Source organism: Henckelia pumila, chromosome 1 (assembly GCF_033568475.1).
Source record: "Henckelia pumila isolate YLH828 chromosome 1, ASM3356847v2, whole genome shotgun sequence".
Taxonomy (NCBI): Eukaryota; Viridiplantae; Streptophyta; class Magnoliopsida; order Lamiales; family Gesneriaceae; genus Henckelia; species Henckelia pumila.
In genome coordinates this window covers 112,972,030-112,989,469 of record NC_133120.1, presented here as the reverse complement: position 1 = coordinate 112,989,469, position 17,440 = coordinate 112,972,030, and the positions used below count along the sequence as shown (strand labels likewise).

At 33.5% G+C, this 17,440-nt stretch overlaps 1 protein-coding gene across 5 annotated transcripts; it reads left to right on the top strand.

Moving 5' to 3' along the window:
• Nucleotides 1-2,312: 2,312 nt before the first annotated feature.
• Nucleotides 2,313-11,232, top strand: LOC140887943 (putative F-box/LRR-repeat protein At3g58880). Of its 5 annotated transcripts, XM_073295570.1 has the most exons (5): nt 2,314-2,493; nt 2,590-2,708; nt 9,469-10,354; nt 10,448-10,594; nt 10,713-11,232. In XM_073295570.1, exons 3-5 carry the CDS (start codon nt 9,470-9,472, stop codon nt 11,022-11,024), a joined length of 1,344 nt encoding a protein of 447 aa, XP_073151671.1. In that variant the 5' UTR covers nt 2,314-2,493; nt 2,590-2,708; nt 9,469; the 3' UTR covers nt 11,025-11,232. The 5 variants fall into 5 exon arrangements, with proteins under 5 accessions (XP_073151688.1, XP_073151671.1, XP_073151706.1 ...); XM_073295587.1 differs by lacking the exon at nt 2,590-2,708 and having other exon boundaries at nt 2,313-2,493; XM_073295605.1 differs by having other exon boundaries at nt 2,315-2,708; nt 10,798-10,970.
• The last annotated feature ends 6,208 nt before the right edge of the window (nt 11,233-17,440 follow it).

Genomic DNA, 17,440 nt, shown 5'->3' with positions numbered 1-17,440 from the left:
AAATTTTATTTATTTATTTATTTATTTATGTGTCACATTTCAGGAAAATCCAGAGTATGCAAAGTTTAGATTGAGAGGACCCAAGAATTTAGATTTACTGGAATGTGTATTTAAAGGCTCTATATCAACTGGATATGCTGCAATAGCACCATCAGCAGATCAACCAGTCCATACTAATTTGAATGATGACACAAATGATTGTTATTTTGTCATTCTTAATTTTCTTATATTTTTAGATTGTTTATAAATTTAACATAAATATATATATATATTAGTAAAAAGCTCTACAAATAGTATTCATTCAAACACATTCATTAATTAAATAAGTGATTTTCATTTGTTTATTCAAACACAAAAATACTACATCTTTTATTTAAAAAAAGCACTAAAAAAGCACTTTTTAAAATAAAAAAACTAATGTTTCCAAATGGGTTTCAGAGTTTAACACAACTCAATCGAAGTACTATAATTTCTTCCTCTTGCTGATTAAAATAAAACTATAACAAAATTATACTTGAAATACTCGTAACAAGATTTCTTACGATCTCGTGCATAGGTTAGCTACGTTCCGTGAATTTAGAATCAAACTCGCCCTGAAATGGTTATCTCAACCGAGAATGTTAAAGTATTATAGACGTAAATCATGAATCATATGCATAATCATAACCTAAAGTAATTTAAGAATATAAAATCATTTAATCAAGAATACTCTTTTAAATCATGAATAATATAACTTAAAAATAATTTAAAACAATAAAAATATTTAAATCACTAAATCATTTAAATCATAATTAATCAAATGAAATATGTTAAAGTTCATTTAATTTTTTTTTATAAATCATGAATGGACTTATGAATTATCTGGGTATTACATATTCGAATTTGGGTCAAATATCAAAACATTGTACTTCCAACAATACTAGTAGTTGAGGTGCACATGTTGTCGTTGTGTGTTTAACGTAATACACAGATATTATATATGACATAAACATAATATATTTATATTTTTAAAGCATTTTCATATAAATTATTTTCAAGATTAAAGACTAAAAATTCGAAAATAATATATTGTTGAACTCCTTCTCTTATAGCGTTGAAAAACATTGATGTTTGTCGTTGAATCAATGTAAAATAATGTAATATATGACAAAAGAATGACAGTCTCACCTCGCTTGACGTCGATTAAGATATCAAACGAGAATAATTGATTTGAGATCTTCCCAAGTACTTCAAACAAACATATGATATACATTATTCATTTTACATTTGAATATATATTATATATATATACTTCCTCAACTTGTTGCACAAAATATCATTTGTTTAAAATACAAATCCAAATCTTAAATTTTCAATTATTCGACACACAAGACATTTGGATTAAATCTCCATATATTATTGGACGAATCAACAACATGTGCACAATGCATACATATAAATTAAAATATTATTAAAATGGAGATTTTCTAATTAACTAACTTTTAATTATCAATTAATTGGTGAAGTTTGAGATAAAACTACGATTATATCCTAACATAATTTTCAACAAAACAAAAAAAGTTGTACAAATTATTCATTTTATAGAATCTTTTTTTTAACTACTAAAAAAATATTATTTACCAAAACGACACTCACTATCTTTATATTTATTTTTAAAATTTTCAATTAGAATTTTTTTTGAAAGATTTAAATTAGATAATTATCAATATTAAATTTTTAAATATTTTATTCATTATGCGAGTTCTAAAAATAATGTGAAAATAATTAACATAAAAAATTTATGTATATGCAAGTATTTTGAAAAAAAATAAATAGCGTGGTATGTATAACTTAGGGGTCGGTTCGTGAGCTTTACGAGTACGCTCGATAAATATTTGATTCGTATTCGAACTTATCAAACTCGAGACGAATTCGAACATGTTCGAACTTTTTTTCAAGCCGAGCTCGAGCCAAAATTATTTTGTTCGATAGTTCGTGAATAGTTCGTGAGCCTTAATATTTAATTAATATAATATAATTATATAATATATATATACATTTTGAACCTTTTCGAACATTTCGAGCTTTTCGAACCATAACATCCAAGCAAAATTTCACGAATAGGTTCGAATGTTTCGAGCCGAACTCGAGCCAAAATATTTGAAATTATCGAGTTTCGAACGGAGCTCGAACTCAAATATACTTTTATTAAGCCAAATTCAAGACTTAAAATTTTACAATCATTCGGCTCGATTCGATTCGTTTGGTATATAACCTACGGCAAATAATACAGCAGAGAAGAAGAGATGGAAGAAATAAATATAAAATCTGCAAAATCGAATAAAAAACGTTAGAATAGAAAACCCTGACCCTAGTTGAAGAAACGCCCATCTAGATCCGGCGGCTCTCGACTCACCTCCAGTACCAATTAATTTACCTTTTGTGTGCCATAAAGATTGAGTCTTTTTCGTTGATCCGACTATTTCAAGAACATCGAGGGGCGGCTTCAAAAAGGTGTTATTCATCCCTCGATTTTTGGTCGATTAATTTACCCGTCGTAGAAAGCTTTGATGCAGAAAAAATTATTCCAGTATTGATTTTGATGTTTAGAACTTTTGTGTTGGATGTCATCGTTACTTCGAGAACATCGAATACATTTTGTGTGCCATAAAGATTGAATCTTTTCGTTGAGACGACGTGTTTCAACGACATTGCGGGGCTTCAAAAAGGTATAATTCATCCCTTGATTTTTGGTCGATTAATTTAACTTTCGTTGACAACTTTGATGCAAAAAAAATTTATTCCAGTATTGATTTTTATGTTTATAACTGTTGTGTTGGATGTCACTATTCAAGAGCATTGCTGGGGTTCAGATTGACTTTTTGCGCCATAAAGGTTGAGTCTTTTTCGAGATTTCGCGTGTCTTTTTTTGAGATTTCGTTGATCCGACGAATTTCAAGAACATTTGTGTAGCGTCCCTTTCCAGGCTTCAAAAGGGTATAATTAATTTCCCAATTTTTAGTCGATTAATTCCAGTATTGATTTTTATGTTTAGAACTTTTATGCTAGATGTTTTCGTTAAGTCAAGAACATTGTGGGACTTCAAAAGGTGGTGAAAAACACAGGGCCAAATCCAATAGATTTTGTGTGCCATAAAGGTCGAGTCTTTTTCGAGATTTCATTGATCCTAAGTATTTCAAGTACATTGTGGGGCGTCCATCCCCATGCTTCAAAAGGGTATAATACATCCTTCGATTTTTGGTCAATTAATTTTCCCTTCATGACAGCTTTGATGCAAAAAAAATTATTCCAGTATTGATTTATATGTTTAGAACCTTTGTGTTGGATGTCTTTGTTACTTCGAGAATATAATAGAACTTCAAAAGGTGGTGAAAAACATAGGGCCAAATCCAATAGATTTTGTGTGCCATAAAGGTCTAGCTTTTTCGAGATTTCATCGATCTTAGGTATTTCAAGTACATTGTGGGGCGTCCATCCCCAATTCCCCATGCTTCAAAAGGGTATAATACATCCTTCGATTTTTGGTCAATTGATTTTCCCTCCATGACAGCTTTGATGCAAAAAAATTATTCCAGTATTGATTTTTATGTTTAGAACCTTTGTGCTGGATGTCTTTGTTACTTCGAGAATATAATGGAACTTCAAAATGTGGTGAAAAACATAGGGCCAAATCCAATAGATTTTGTGTGCCATAAAGGTCTAGTCTTTTTTGAGATTTCATTGATCCAAGGTATTTCATGTACATCGTGGGGCGTCCATCCCCATGCTTCAAAAAGGTATAATTCGTCCCTCGGTTTTTGGTCGATTAATTTACCCTTCATTGACAGTTTGATGCAAAAAAAATTATTCCAGTATTGATTTTTATATTTAGAACTTTTGTGTTGGATGTCTTTGTTACTTCGAGAACATTTTGGGACTTCTAAGGTGGTGAAAAACATAGGGCCAAATCCAATAGATTTTGTATGCATAAAGGTCTAGTCTTTTTCGAGATTTCATTGATCCGAGGTATAACAAATACATTGTGGGGCGTACATCTCCATGCTTCAAAAGGGTATAATTCATCCCTCTATTTTTAGTTGATTAATTTACCTTTCGTTGGCTGCTTTGATGCATAATGTTGAAAAATTTTTCTTCTAGGAATGATTTTATGTTTAGAACTGTTATGGTGACAATATAGGATTGATGCCATTATTTATCAGGTTATGCCTTTTACATTAATTTTTAACTTTTATTTATTTATTTATATTTATTATTATTATTTTACAACGAAGGGATCCACAGCCTTCACGTTCGATGAGGGTAAAATCCAAGTTATTGTAGTTACCCTAGCCTTTTCGGTTGGGAAATAAACATTAGGGATAAATTAGTTTAGCTTTTTTTCCTAGTTGTGATGTCACCGGAAAATAATTCCACTAGAAAATTTTATATAGACCGTAAAATTTCCCAAAAACCAGAAATTCTATGAGAATGTGCTAATCCAAATCAAATCTTTAAAAGTCTATATTTTAGCACAGTTATAGATACTTCTATATTTATATCATTTTTTTCCTTCATTAAAATTAAATTAGTTATAGATAAGTTTAAAATTATAATAAAAAGTATTATTTTATAAGTAAAAATATTAGTTGGTGGCTAGTATTATGTTGCATGAGATCAGGTAGCTACAATTTGGGTTCTCATATTCCATTTATAGTGCTTGTCGCATTGTGATTGGAGTCTACTACTTCACTTTTCTTTGTGTACAAAGTCCACATATATTCGATTTGAAAAGGGATCCATAGCTTATGAATATGTCTTACAACCCAAATTTCATAGATGAAATATAATTCCGAACGCTGAATTGTAAGCTTATATACATGAAATATAAAATGTAAATCCAGAGTATTAGCTCTGTAGAAGTGCTCTTGCTCTCCCCTAGCAATGCTAGTTACAAACTTCTCAAGGAAAATAACAGAATGCCCTAACAGTCCTCTCCTACTTCACGTTTTATTCTCTTATCTGCACGTTTAGATTATTCCGACTCCTTGGGAAGCATGGGCCTATGTCTTTTATATTAAAACCCATATTAGGCCCCTTAAATATTGAGGCACATAACAATACTTCCCTCTTGCAAATCAGCCTTGTCCTCAAGGCTGAGACGTGAAGAACATGATCTTCCACGAATTTATCATCCTTCCAACCAACATCGAACACGACTATCACAAAACCGAGGTTGTCGCGCTCATTACCAAAATATCGGAAACCAAGAGAATATGGTTAGCCCACACTTTAGTTATCGATAACATGTTTACTCTTTTGTAAAAAACCTGCACCTTCCGGGCAAATCCAAAGGGGGTGTATTGTTGCTGACATTTAATTTTTTTTTTAAATGACAGATTTTTGTGATGGATTTCTATAGACTTTTATAGCATGTCACAGACATTTAAAGATTTTCACCGAATCTTGCAGATTTGTTTTTCTAGATTTTTATTGACATTTTTCTAGAGCACTCATACTTTTGTAATTCATGATTTTGATTTATTTCCTAGAATTATTAATTTAGTGTCAATAACTTCAATTTATATTTTTTTAAAATTAAAATACTTGTATTTCTTTAAAATATTTTTATGTATCAATGTAAATAATTTTTACTTTTTAATTTGGTTTAAAAAAATCAATAAGTAGTATTACATTTATTGTAAGTAAGAAATTAATATAACTCTATAAAATTTGAATATATTTAATTCTATATAGTATACTTATTTATGTAATATATACACACACTTAAATTTTAAAACTACATTAATATATCAAATCAATATTTATATCAATCATATACATATTATTATTATATTATAAATATATATTTATATATATATATATATCAAAGTAAATAAAATCATCATCGAAAATTTTGCCTTATAATAAAAATTAAGCTACATATTAAAAAAATTATAAAATAAATAATGAATTATTCATAAAAAAATTATTGTTATTTTCAATTTATGATCAATGAAATATTATAATTTTTTGTCGTAGATTATTATATTTGTTTAAAAACTTTAATAAATATGATTTTAAATCTCGCGAGGTTTTGTAAAATTCGAAAATTTTTGAATGATAAAATTTTTTATTTTATTTTAAAAATAGAAAAATATGTTTGTATATATATTATTTTTCATATAATAAATATGTATGAGACTATTTTATAGAAATGAAAAAAAAGTATCTGAGTTTGAATGTCAATCTTAATCTTTAGGTTGAACCAATGAGAATTATTGACTTTTTATTGTTGTACCTTTAGGTTTTAATTATTGTACTTAATAGAATTTTATGAAGTCTTTAAAACTTTATTGACATTTTGAATACCACATGACTTTTTAAAACTCATCTTGAGTATCACTAAAATTTTATGGAATATATAAAAGTTTAGATTGAATACCTCTAGACTTTTAAACTCCATAAAAGTCATCAAAAGTCTAGAACCAATAAACCCCCCAAGTCTTCTAGTCTTCTTCAAGAAAATACCGCTGCTCAATGAATCCCACCCACGGTCTTTATATCTTGCATGGTTACATATTCTTCATCCACAAGAATTAGATCTTTTGTTCCTGCCGCACGCACCAGTGGCCTTAGCAAACTAACTTTGTCACGCCCTCAATGGGGTGTCCAAGTTGGTGGAGTAGGTGAACTCTTGGCCATAGGTCAGGAGTTCGATTCCCCCTACCAACACCTTCTTGGGCTAGCCTGTCACACAAGGCTTGCCTAGTGTGGTTTACCTGACTAACGTAGTTTGCAGGCTATTGCGTTAGTTCGGGCTCTTACCCAAAGCACACCCGCAAGGTAGCGGCTGCGGGTTCCCACGTCAAAAAAAAAAAAACTAACTTTGTCACATGTCCCTCTACCAGCATTTGTTTCTATTTTGTCAATCAGCAACCCCCGATTCTTGTTAATTATGAGGACCACACCCACACAGATTAAAGATAATGAACCCTTTTCACCTTCCCTAACTCGATGTATTTGTTGGACAATTACTTTTAAAGTTGAAACTATTTTTTGATCAACACAATTCAATGAATCATCACCGGCTTGATCTCCAATTTCAGCATAGCATTCCAGAATAGAGTAAAATGCCCACAGTCGAGCCCCATAATAATCTCGTGCTTCAACTGCTCCAATTCCAATATTTTTATCTACCTCATCCTCAATTGCAAGGGCATCATCATCCTGCCGCCGATTGCATTCAGTTCGGTAATCTGACACCAACTTGTATAGCTCAGCAACCATCACTTCAATGGCAATTAATTCAGCCGCAAACCAGAATACTGGTGTTAATGCAAAGTTCTCAACATGCAAAATCTCACCACTATGTGAAACTCCATAACACTCCAGGAAACTTATAAATTTTCAACCCAACTTCTACATTCCCCAATGCATCAAAAGCAACAAACTCATGGAATAATTTGTGTGAGGCTGTGCGACTTCTTCCTCATCTTTACTAGATTCGGTTTGATGGAATCTGCCCATGTCAATTGCATGAGCCCATCGGAATTCCAGCTACCTATTTGGCAAAAAAAAGACAGATTCGACCCAAACCCAAGGAAAACCCATTTGTCCTAAATCCTAATAAATTTGTTGCTTGTTCAACCCTTTCCACGACTCTCGTAGATGCGGCAAACTTCCAAGCCTCAGCGCCCATGACACTACCAGCACCACAACCGCCCGTCGGCGGGCGGCGACCTGCCGCTGACGCCAAAGTTGGCTGATCCCATTACCTCAGATTCCTGCAAGTTCTCTTGCCTCAGTTCTGGATTCTGATACTAAGTGCGATTGAAGAAGGTTTTATAATTTCCCAAAAGTAGTAGTTTTGATTGATTTTGTATTTATCGGCCTTTTCCTCTTCAACTATGGGCCTTAGATAATGATAACCCATGTATTTTGGACCCTCCTCCACCCCCTGTGTTTGCCCCATCTCCTTTTGACTACTACCATTACAAAACATTTTGCCTACACTTTGTTCCCCAAACTCACGTATCCAATCCTCAGCCCTAATAGTTTTAACTGGGTCATGGGCTTCCTCCTCTTTCCAACAAACAAGCTTGAGTCTAGAAGAAAGATGGCCCATATATTTTCCTTCCATCTCTTTGGCTGTCCAATTTCCCATCATCTTGTATCACCTTTTCCTCTTCATCTCCTCCAACAACCTAGCAGACTTTACAGGAGTTGGCCGCCTTCCCATCATTATTCCCTATGATTAACTCCATGGTGCTATGTTCTGGGTTTCTTGCGATCGTGGATATCCACCCCATCTGTTCGCACTTCAGCCCAGTTTGTTTCCTCTCGTTGAGCGAATTTGAAGTCACCACTGATCCCTCCTTGATCACCACCTGATCTGAAGTTTGTAATGCTTGGGTTAAATAAATTCCAAGCTTCTCTGCGCAATTTTGAATAACTTCCTCGACCAATTTCTTTGCCCTTCGCCAAACTCCCTCGTTCTTTTCCATGAAAGCCATAGTGGGAATGAGTAAGGCTGGAGCCATTTCCTCGCTTTCTTCTCAAACTAGTCATAACCGCGACCATAGATTCAAAAATATTATAACGAGTGATGAAACATTTTCAGCCTTCAGAAAGTGCCAAAACATCTCAAAAGTCATCTGATTGCATTCTAAATCCAACATGATAACACAACACCTTACCTTGGCCATGGTGTCGAGAATGCTTTCCCTCTTAAAATAAGATTCACCGGTAGTGTATGAGAAATCCTCAAAAACTGATGCGATCAACTGAAAAACCTCTTTCATTTTTTCATCATCATTAGGAGCAATGGGTGCTGTAATTCTAATAATCTCGTTGATGCATGAAGCTACTCTTAACTGCACATCAACATTAGAATGCTTCAGGAAATCTTCTGCTATTAATGCCCATTAATTTTGAAAGAGCGGTTTGCGTGGAATTGGCTGGCGATTGCTCCACTTTCGATAGAAGTCCCTCAATTCGATCTAGAAGATAGATGAGTTCATCAAGAGATGAGAAAGAATGAGAAAGAGCACACTTAGCTGTTGCTAGCAGTTCTTCAAATTCCATCTCTTCTGACGGGTAATTCGGCAGGTCGGACCAATTGTTACAACCCAGATTTCATAGATCAAATATAATTCTGAACGCGAATTGTAAGCTTATGTATGTGAAATATAAAATGTAAACCCAGAGTATTAACTCTGTAAAAGAGCTCTTGCTCTCCCCTAGCAATGCTAGTTACAAACTTCGCAAGGAAAATAACAGAATGCCATAACAGTCCTCTCGTACTTCATGTTTTATTCTATTATCTGCATCATTCTTCTGAGGCTTTGAGAATTCTGGGTCTATGTCTTTTATATTAGGACCCATATTAGGCCCATTAAATATTGAGGCAATTGACATTATGATTTGAAGATTTCAGTGTTTGGGTTTATGTAATAAAATTAACTAGCTTTGTTTTCTTTGATCATCCAGAATGAAGAACGAAAGCGAGAATGGAGTGGTTTACAAGATCAGTGAATTGCCGGACGATGTTCTTGTGGCCATAATCTCTCGATTGACATGGCAAGAAGCTGTTGTCACCAGCATCCTGTCCACTCGTTGGCGACACCTCTACACTTACATCACTCGTCTCTCCTACAGCACTCGACATCCCTCTGAACAATCAAAAGACAAATATGTTCAACAATTACTGGAAAAGGAATTTCCGAAACATATGAAGGAGATTTATGGTTTCTTGGCTTCAAACAGAAGTTGTCGATTTTTGCAAGTATTCAAGGTGCATATACCCTGTCTGAAGGGAGCCAATATTCATACGTGGCTGCCGTTGGTGCTGGAAAAAGAAGTAGAAAACATCGACATACGCATGATTTATCACACCAAAGCTATGCCTGGCTATTACAATTTTCCCCTTCGGACATTGATGAAGAGAAAATGTGGAGGCTTAGGATCGTTTGAGGGCCTTAAATCACTTAGGCAATTGTCTCTGCACTCCCTTCACGTGGATGATCGAGATGTCGAGATTTTCATCTCAAATTGTACTGCTCTTGAACACCTGTCCATCGTGGGTTCTTACAGGTTAAAAAAGGTGTCGTTGGTAGGACATCGGAAGTTGATGCGGTTGGAGATTTCTTCTTCTAGGAAAGTGGTGTCGATTGAGGTTCGCGACATGATCAAGCTTGTTTCGTTGGCGTGTTGTAAGTTGCAGCGTAAGTATTCACTGCACCTCGACAATGTCCCAGGGCTTGTTGAGTTCAACTCATCGGATCAATTTTACTTACTTGGTCGTGTCTTCCTTGGATTTTCGCCTTCTAACCTCGATAAATTAGTGCGCATCAGTGTCGACTCAACTGACTACGAGGTACCAAGTAGTAAAATCATAAATTCAGTTCACTACTCTTTTTTACCTTTTATTGTTAGATGTGATATTAATTAATATTTCTGTTTTATATAGGGCATGTGCTTCAAGGAAGACCCCCCCATATTCTCAAATCTAAAGCATCTCAATCTTCAAATGATGTGTGTGCATGGTGGCAGACATGCTGAATATTACTTTCCCGTGTTTTGGAATTGTCCTAGCTTGCAGAAACTTGAGATAAAAGTAAGTTTGGTGTTTTGGAATTGTCCTAGCTTGGAGAAACTTGAGATAAAAGTAAGTTTGGTTTTATTCTTTACACTGAATGATTGTAAGAAGTTAATTTGTTTGTGTGTTTGGTTAGCAGTTTGTGTGGAGAGGTAATGAAGTATTCGATGAAACGGATGTCAAGTTACTTTTTGATTTATTTAAAAAAGTGGGATCAACAGGAGCACCACGACGGAAACATCTCAAAGAGGTGACTCTCTCAGGGTTTATTGGGTGTATACCTGAATTATACTTTTCACGGTTGCTCATGATAGAAGCTGTGGTGCTAGAAAAACTCTTCGTCCAACTTTGTGACAAAACACCCGAAATCCGACAAAGCGCTGCAGCTCTTGCAAGGGAGCATTTTCGAGAAATCACGCCACCCTCGGTTCATCTTGTAATTATGTAGCTATGTCCATATTCATATCAGATCAGATGTCCGATTTAAATACTTTTGCAAAGTTGAAATTATTATTGAGAGTGCATGGATTGATAACAATAAATTATCAGCGTATTCCTCCACCATTTAACAAGTATTTTGACTGAAAGTATCAGATGTACGATTTAAATACTTTTTTATTTTTTGCAATAATAATATAAATGAATGGATAATGATACCCATTGATTGTTCTTTTTATGGTTAATATATACAATATAAATTCATTATTAGTGTTAACTGCTGAAATTATAACTTTAATAAATTAAAACAACATAGTTAATTTTTTCTATATTTTGCTAAAAGTTAAAAAGGAAAATACCTAACACAAAAGTAAAAATTTCACTCATTTAATTAATTATTAATTTTGTTTTATTACAATTTTTTTTATAAATATTTTATATATATTACATAGTACTAGGTGGATATACACAGATTTAGTTGTCCCTTATATCATAAAATTTTATATGAACTAGAACTCGACACTTAAAATAGAGGGTTCTTTAAGTCTTTTTCTAGCAAATACTATATTGACTTGAACACGTTCGGTCAGCTGGATATATTTTCTAGTGCTTTAACAAAATTTTGTTCAACCCAAAATGGCTTTTTTATAAATCTGGTAAAAAATAAAAATAAACATCACTTGATAAGAAAACTGTGAAATAAAAGATTTTGTACAAGTATGTCCCCCCCAATTCTGATGTCCGTGTTGTTATTATAATATATCTTATTATTTTAAGGTCTCTTTAATTAACTAAATTTCAATTAATTCGTGAAATTTGAAATAAAATTACGATTTTATCATAACTTAATTTTCAATAAAGCCAAAATTATTAGACAAATTAGTCATTATTTTATGCATTCTCCTATTTTTTTAGTTATGAGAAACAATGTTATTTACCAAACTTACAATCGTTATCTTTGTTTATATATTTTTTTATTTTTAGATTAGATATGTATTTTTTTAAAAAAAATTTAATTAGATAATTATCACTCTTAAACTTTTAAATATCAAATTGATTTTAAAATAACATTGAAATTAATTAATATAAAATATTTATGTATATACATATATCACGTGAAAAATCACGGGTTAAAGTATATGAGTCAAACTTCCAAAATCAAATTTGGATTTCATTTGCCCAATTTATTTATTTTTGTTTGCCAAATATTTACCAACGGTAGTTCTGCCAAGCCCAATAGCTATAATCCAATAGATAAAATATATATTTTCTCTCATGTTTGTTTCGGTGCTGCTATTTCTTCTTCTTCCATCCTTTATTTTCTCTTCTTGTATGCACCTAAAAATTAGGGAGTGAGTTGTGTTGCGGGTGTGCCAAGGACGATCGTACTAAAATAAAATAAAAATAAAAATTTAACTTCTAAACCAAGCGAATGTGAGCTCCAATTTCATCGTTGATCTCAATTCCATAGATTAAACAACAAAAAACATAAGAAACAATGAAGGAATTCTTAATAGCCATAGAAACTCTAACTATGTTACTGAAAAATTCAAAATGACAAAGGTTTGCCATAAAAATATAAAAACATGGTGCTGAAATGCTCGAGAAACTCAGTAATATGAACTAAAATGTACACTGTAAACTTATGAAAACATGAAACAAAGATGAAAGTATAAAAATTTGAAAAAAAAAAGTACTGTAAAATCAAGAGCAACTTTTGGAGTTGTTTTGGATTTGTGTGATTGATTGATTGTTGATTTGTTGTCATCTTTTTTATTTTAAATTGGGCAACTTCCAAATTCTCCACTATTTCCAACTATGACCCACGTTTTCTGCTATTGCCGCCACTATCGTTTGAATGATTCCCTCCAATGCAACAGCTTAGTTATTTTCATGGGTTATACCGATCTCAGCCCATTTTCCTTTGCATGTTCATTCATGTATTCTGGGTCATTTCTAATTCTTTTTCCTTGGGCTTCTTTGTTTTAGCTACTGGGCCAATATACTTTCTTAATTTGGGCCAAAAAATAATTTTTTTTTTGGGCTGAACAATTGCCCCCGCAGGCTGTTGCCCAACGAGCCATTATGCCTGGATATAATTCCGCAATATTATGGTTATAACTTGGACAAAAAATTGCAAATGGCCTAGAAGGTTATTATGCTAGCATTGGGTAATCGAATATATGCATTCTGACAAACAACACATCGTTCACCGCCTTGTTCTTCTTGCATGCTGGGAACATGCACCTTCTATTGGATATCGTTGATACTTGTCTGAGCTCCTTGTCTTTGGTTCTTGCTTCCTAATGAATGTACCAGTGGATCGGGCAACCCAACACATCTTCAAGCCATGTGAGATCATTTTCTCAGGGAACTGCAGTCCCCTTTGGGAGGTGGATGGATGGTTCTTTTCTTGGATTAATACCAACTAGTGGGTCTTAGGAAAATTTCAACGTCGAAGTGATTTGGGCCAGTTCATCGGCTTCCCAATTTTTTCGTCTTGGTACATGTTAGAAAGTTATTTCCTCGAAGTCATTAACCAGATGTGAGATTATTGCAAAAGCTCCAAGAACCCTACAGTTCTTTCTGTGCTAGATCCATCAAACTTCAATGCTCATGGATGCACCTCCACTCCATATACAGAGAGCTCGACTTCTTCTACTATTGGTTCTTCTGTACTTGGATGGTTAGCTAAAAATCCACGATGGCTTGCCTATTCATAGAATTTTGAGGATAATAGATCAAAGTGAACTTTGTCAAAGCTAAAGATTACTTCCATATTGTACCTGAAAGAACTGGCCCACTTAGCATAAATCAAAACAGTTTTTGATATCACATGCACTTTTGGTTTTATTCATTCTCCGCTCGTCTAGATTCTTCTGAGACCTTGTAAACTCTTGGCCTATGCCTTTTATATTAGGACCCATATTAGGCCCATTAATTATTACGACACATAACATTATGATTTGAAGATGTTAGTGTTTGGGATGAAGAACGAAAGCGAGAATGGAGTGGTTTACGAGATCAGTGAATTGCCGGACGATGTTCTTGTGGCCATAATCTCTCGATTGACATGGCAAGAAGCTGTAGTCACCAGCATCCTGTCCACTCGTTGGCGACACCTCTACACTTACATCACTCGTCTCTCATACACCACTCGACATCCCTCTGAACAATCAAAAGACAAATATATATGTTCAACAATTACTGGAAAAGGAATTTCCAAAACATATGAAGGAGATTTATGGTTTCTTGGCTTCAAACAGAAGCTGTCGATTTTTGCAAGTATTCAAGGTGCATATACCCTGTCTGAAGGGAGCCAATATTCATACGTGGCTGCCGTTGGTGCTGGAAAAAGAAGTAGAAAGCATCGACATAGGCATGATTTATCACACCAAAGCTATGCCGGGCTATTACAATTTTCCCCTTCGGACATTGATTAAGAGAAAAGGTGGAGGGCCTGAAATCAATTAGGCAATTGTCTCTGCACTCCCTTCACGTGGATGATCGAGATGTCGAGATTTTCGTCTCAAATTGTACTGCTCTTGAACACCTGTCCATGGTGGGTTCTTACAGGTTAAAAAAGGTGTCGTTGGTAGGACATCGGAAGTTGATTCGCTTGGAGATTTCTTCTTCTAGGCATGTGGTGTCGATTGAGGTTCGTGACATGATCAAGCTTGTTTTGTTGTCGTGTCGTAAGTTGCAGCGTAAGTATTCACTGCACCTCGACAATGTCCCAGAGCTTGTTGAGTTCAACTCATCTGATCAGTTGTACGTACTCGGTCGCGTCTTCCTTGGAATTTCAGATTCTATTCTCAATAAATTAGTGCGCATTAATGTCGACTCAACTGACTACGAGGTACCAAGTACTAAAATCAGTATCACTACTCCTTTTTACCTTATTCTGTTAGGTGATATAATTAATAATATTTCTGTTTTAATTATATAGGACATCTGCTTCAAAAAATATCCTCCCATATTGTCAAATGTAAAGCATCTCAATCTTGAAATGAAGTGTGTGCGTGGTGGGAGACATGCTGGATATTACCTTCCCGTGTATTGGTTTTGTCCTATGTTGGAGAAACTTGAGATAAAAGTAAGTTTGGTTTTAATTTATTCAATTCTTAACACTGAAATGATTGTAAGAAGTTAATTTGTTTGTGTGTTTGGTTTGCAGTTTGTGTGGAGGGGTAATGAAGTTTTCGATGATACAGATATTAAGTTACTTACTGAGTTATATGAAAAAGTGGGATCATCAGGAATACCAACACGTGTAAATCTCAAAGAGGTGAGTCTCTCAGGGTTTATTGGGTGTATACCCAAATTATACTTTTCACGGTTGCTCAAGGTAGAAGCTGTGGTGCTAAAAAAACTCCTCGTCCAACTTTGTGACAAGACTCCGGAAATCCGACAAAGCGCTGTAGCTCTTGCGAGGGAGCATTTTCGAAAAATCACGCCACCCTCGATTCATCTTGTAATTATTTAGCTATTTTTTCAAATAATCAAGTGCCAAATGCATGCATGATTTTGATATAATAGTGATATTGTTATTCCTATATCAATCCACATCCACTCTTAATAATCATATTAACTTAATTTGCAATCGTGAGTAAATCTGACATCTGATATGATATGTGAATTATGGTGACTATTTTATTGTTGAAAATGTATAAACCTCCTAAGAGAGGAAACAGCTAGCTCATAAGTCAATTGAACTTCAAACTCACGAAAATCTCTGAGTGTATTCCTCGGCCAATCAAGTTTTTCTTTGTGCATTGACTTATAAAGGTTTTCATATGAGTGTTCTTAATTTAATATTTTTTATAGAATACTTTTAATGTTGTTTTAAGAATAAATATTATTTTATAAAAATATTTAACATGCTAAAAACGTCTTTCAAATGTTTTTCAAAAACCATACATGGAAAACAATCTTTTAAAATTAGTTTACAAAATCATCTTACAAAATTTTTATCCAAACAAATACTTTAAATTTTTTCACTTATAAAACACGAAATATGTTTTTAAAATACGCATCCTTACATAACCCTAGTGTGACTGAATTTTCAATAAAATCGTTCACAAAGAAAACACCATGGAATTCAGTTGGAGTTCAATTCCGATGAGTACTAGAACATAATAATAGATAGGTGAGTGACATTTATCATCGTACACCCACTTTTATTTTTTGCAATATAAATAAATGGATAATGATACCCATTGATTGTTCTTTCTTTTTTGAGCAAATTGGTGATAAATCCCCAAACCCAAACTTGACTTTGTCCTATCTTCCTACCCATAAGATTTTTTGCAATAGCTCCCTAGGACCACCAAACTTGAATAATTAAATGTTTAATTCTTGTACTTGATTTATGCTTATTTATGCTTAAAATCTAAAGACTTTATGCTAAAATCTGAAGATTTTGTGCTTATGGTACAAAAAATTATCTGCAAATTGGTATCAGAGCTTTAGGTTAATTATTCAGACGTAATATTATTCGTTAATTCATACTTTTCTTTGTTGAGGAGAATATTTTTTTACAAAAGATGACTTTAAACGTAGGTTTGAATCAAGAGGATTTTATTTATATGAAATCCTATAAATAAATTAATCTATTCACAATAGATTCCTTACAACAGGTTGTGATTAATGCTCTCAATTTTGAAGGGATGAAGAAAGATGATTTCTAACTCTCAATTTTTAGAGATTACCCTAGATTTCTCTAAAATCTTCGGAGATCTTAGAGAAATCCAAAAGACGGTACAATATTACAGCAACCAGCTGTATGAAATACCTCGACAAACTGGATAAATCCTTAAGAAACAAGAAGAAATTCTTGTAACTTTAAGGGAACTTCAAATGAAAATCCAAAATCTAGAACAAACATCGAGTTCTAGGAAAGGAGGAAGATTACCACTCTTGTTTGGTACTGAACCTTTTTTACATCAGAAAGGTAAAACCAAAATGGTACAAAGACCTTTAACTGATAAAGAGATGATGATTAGCCTTATAAAAGCAGTATCAAAAAAAAATACGATCTGATGAATAAATACAGATGAAAATTGGGAGTCGAGGAAAATGTAGTTATTCAGCTATTTTTCGCAAAAATGCCAAGCCCCTGGAGATAAATGCTGATAAAAGAATACGTTCCAGGTAATCTTGATACATTGGCAAGACGCGCCTCCTTTTTGAAAGGAAAATTGGCATAATGGTGTCACATGGAAGCATTACAAAAGAACTACAAAAGGATAAGGGTTATAGATAAACATACTCCTTTATGTTGTAGAGAAAATGATCTCCCAACAATCATTGGAAATAGATCACAAGGATTTAAAAAAAAGAAATTCAAAAATAATCTCTATAGCAAAAGAATGAGAGGTTCTTGGAAACCAAGGAAAGTTTGGTCCAAACATAAGGCCAGATCTT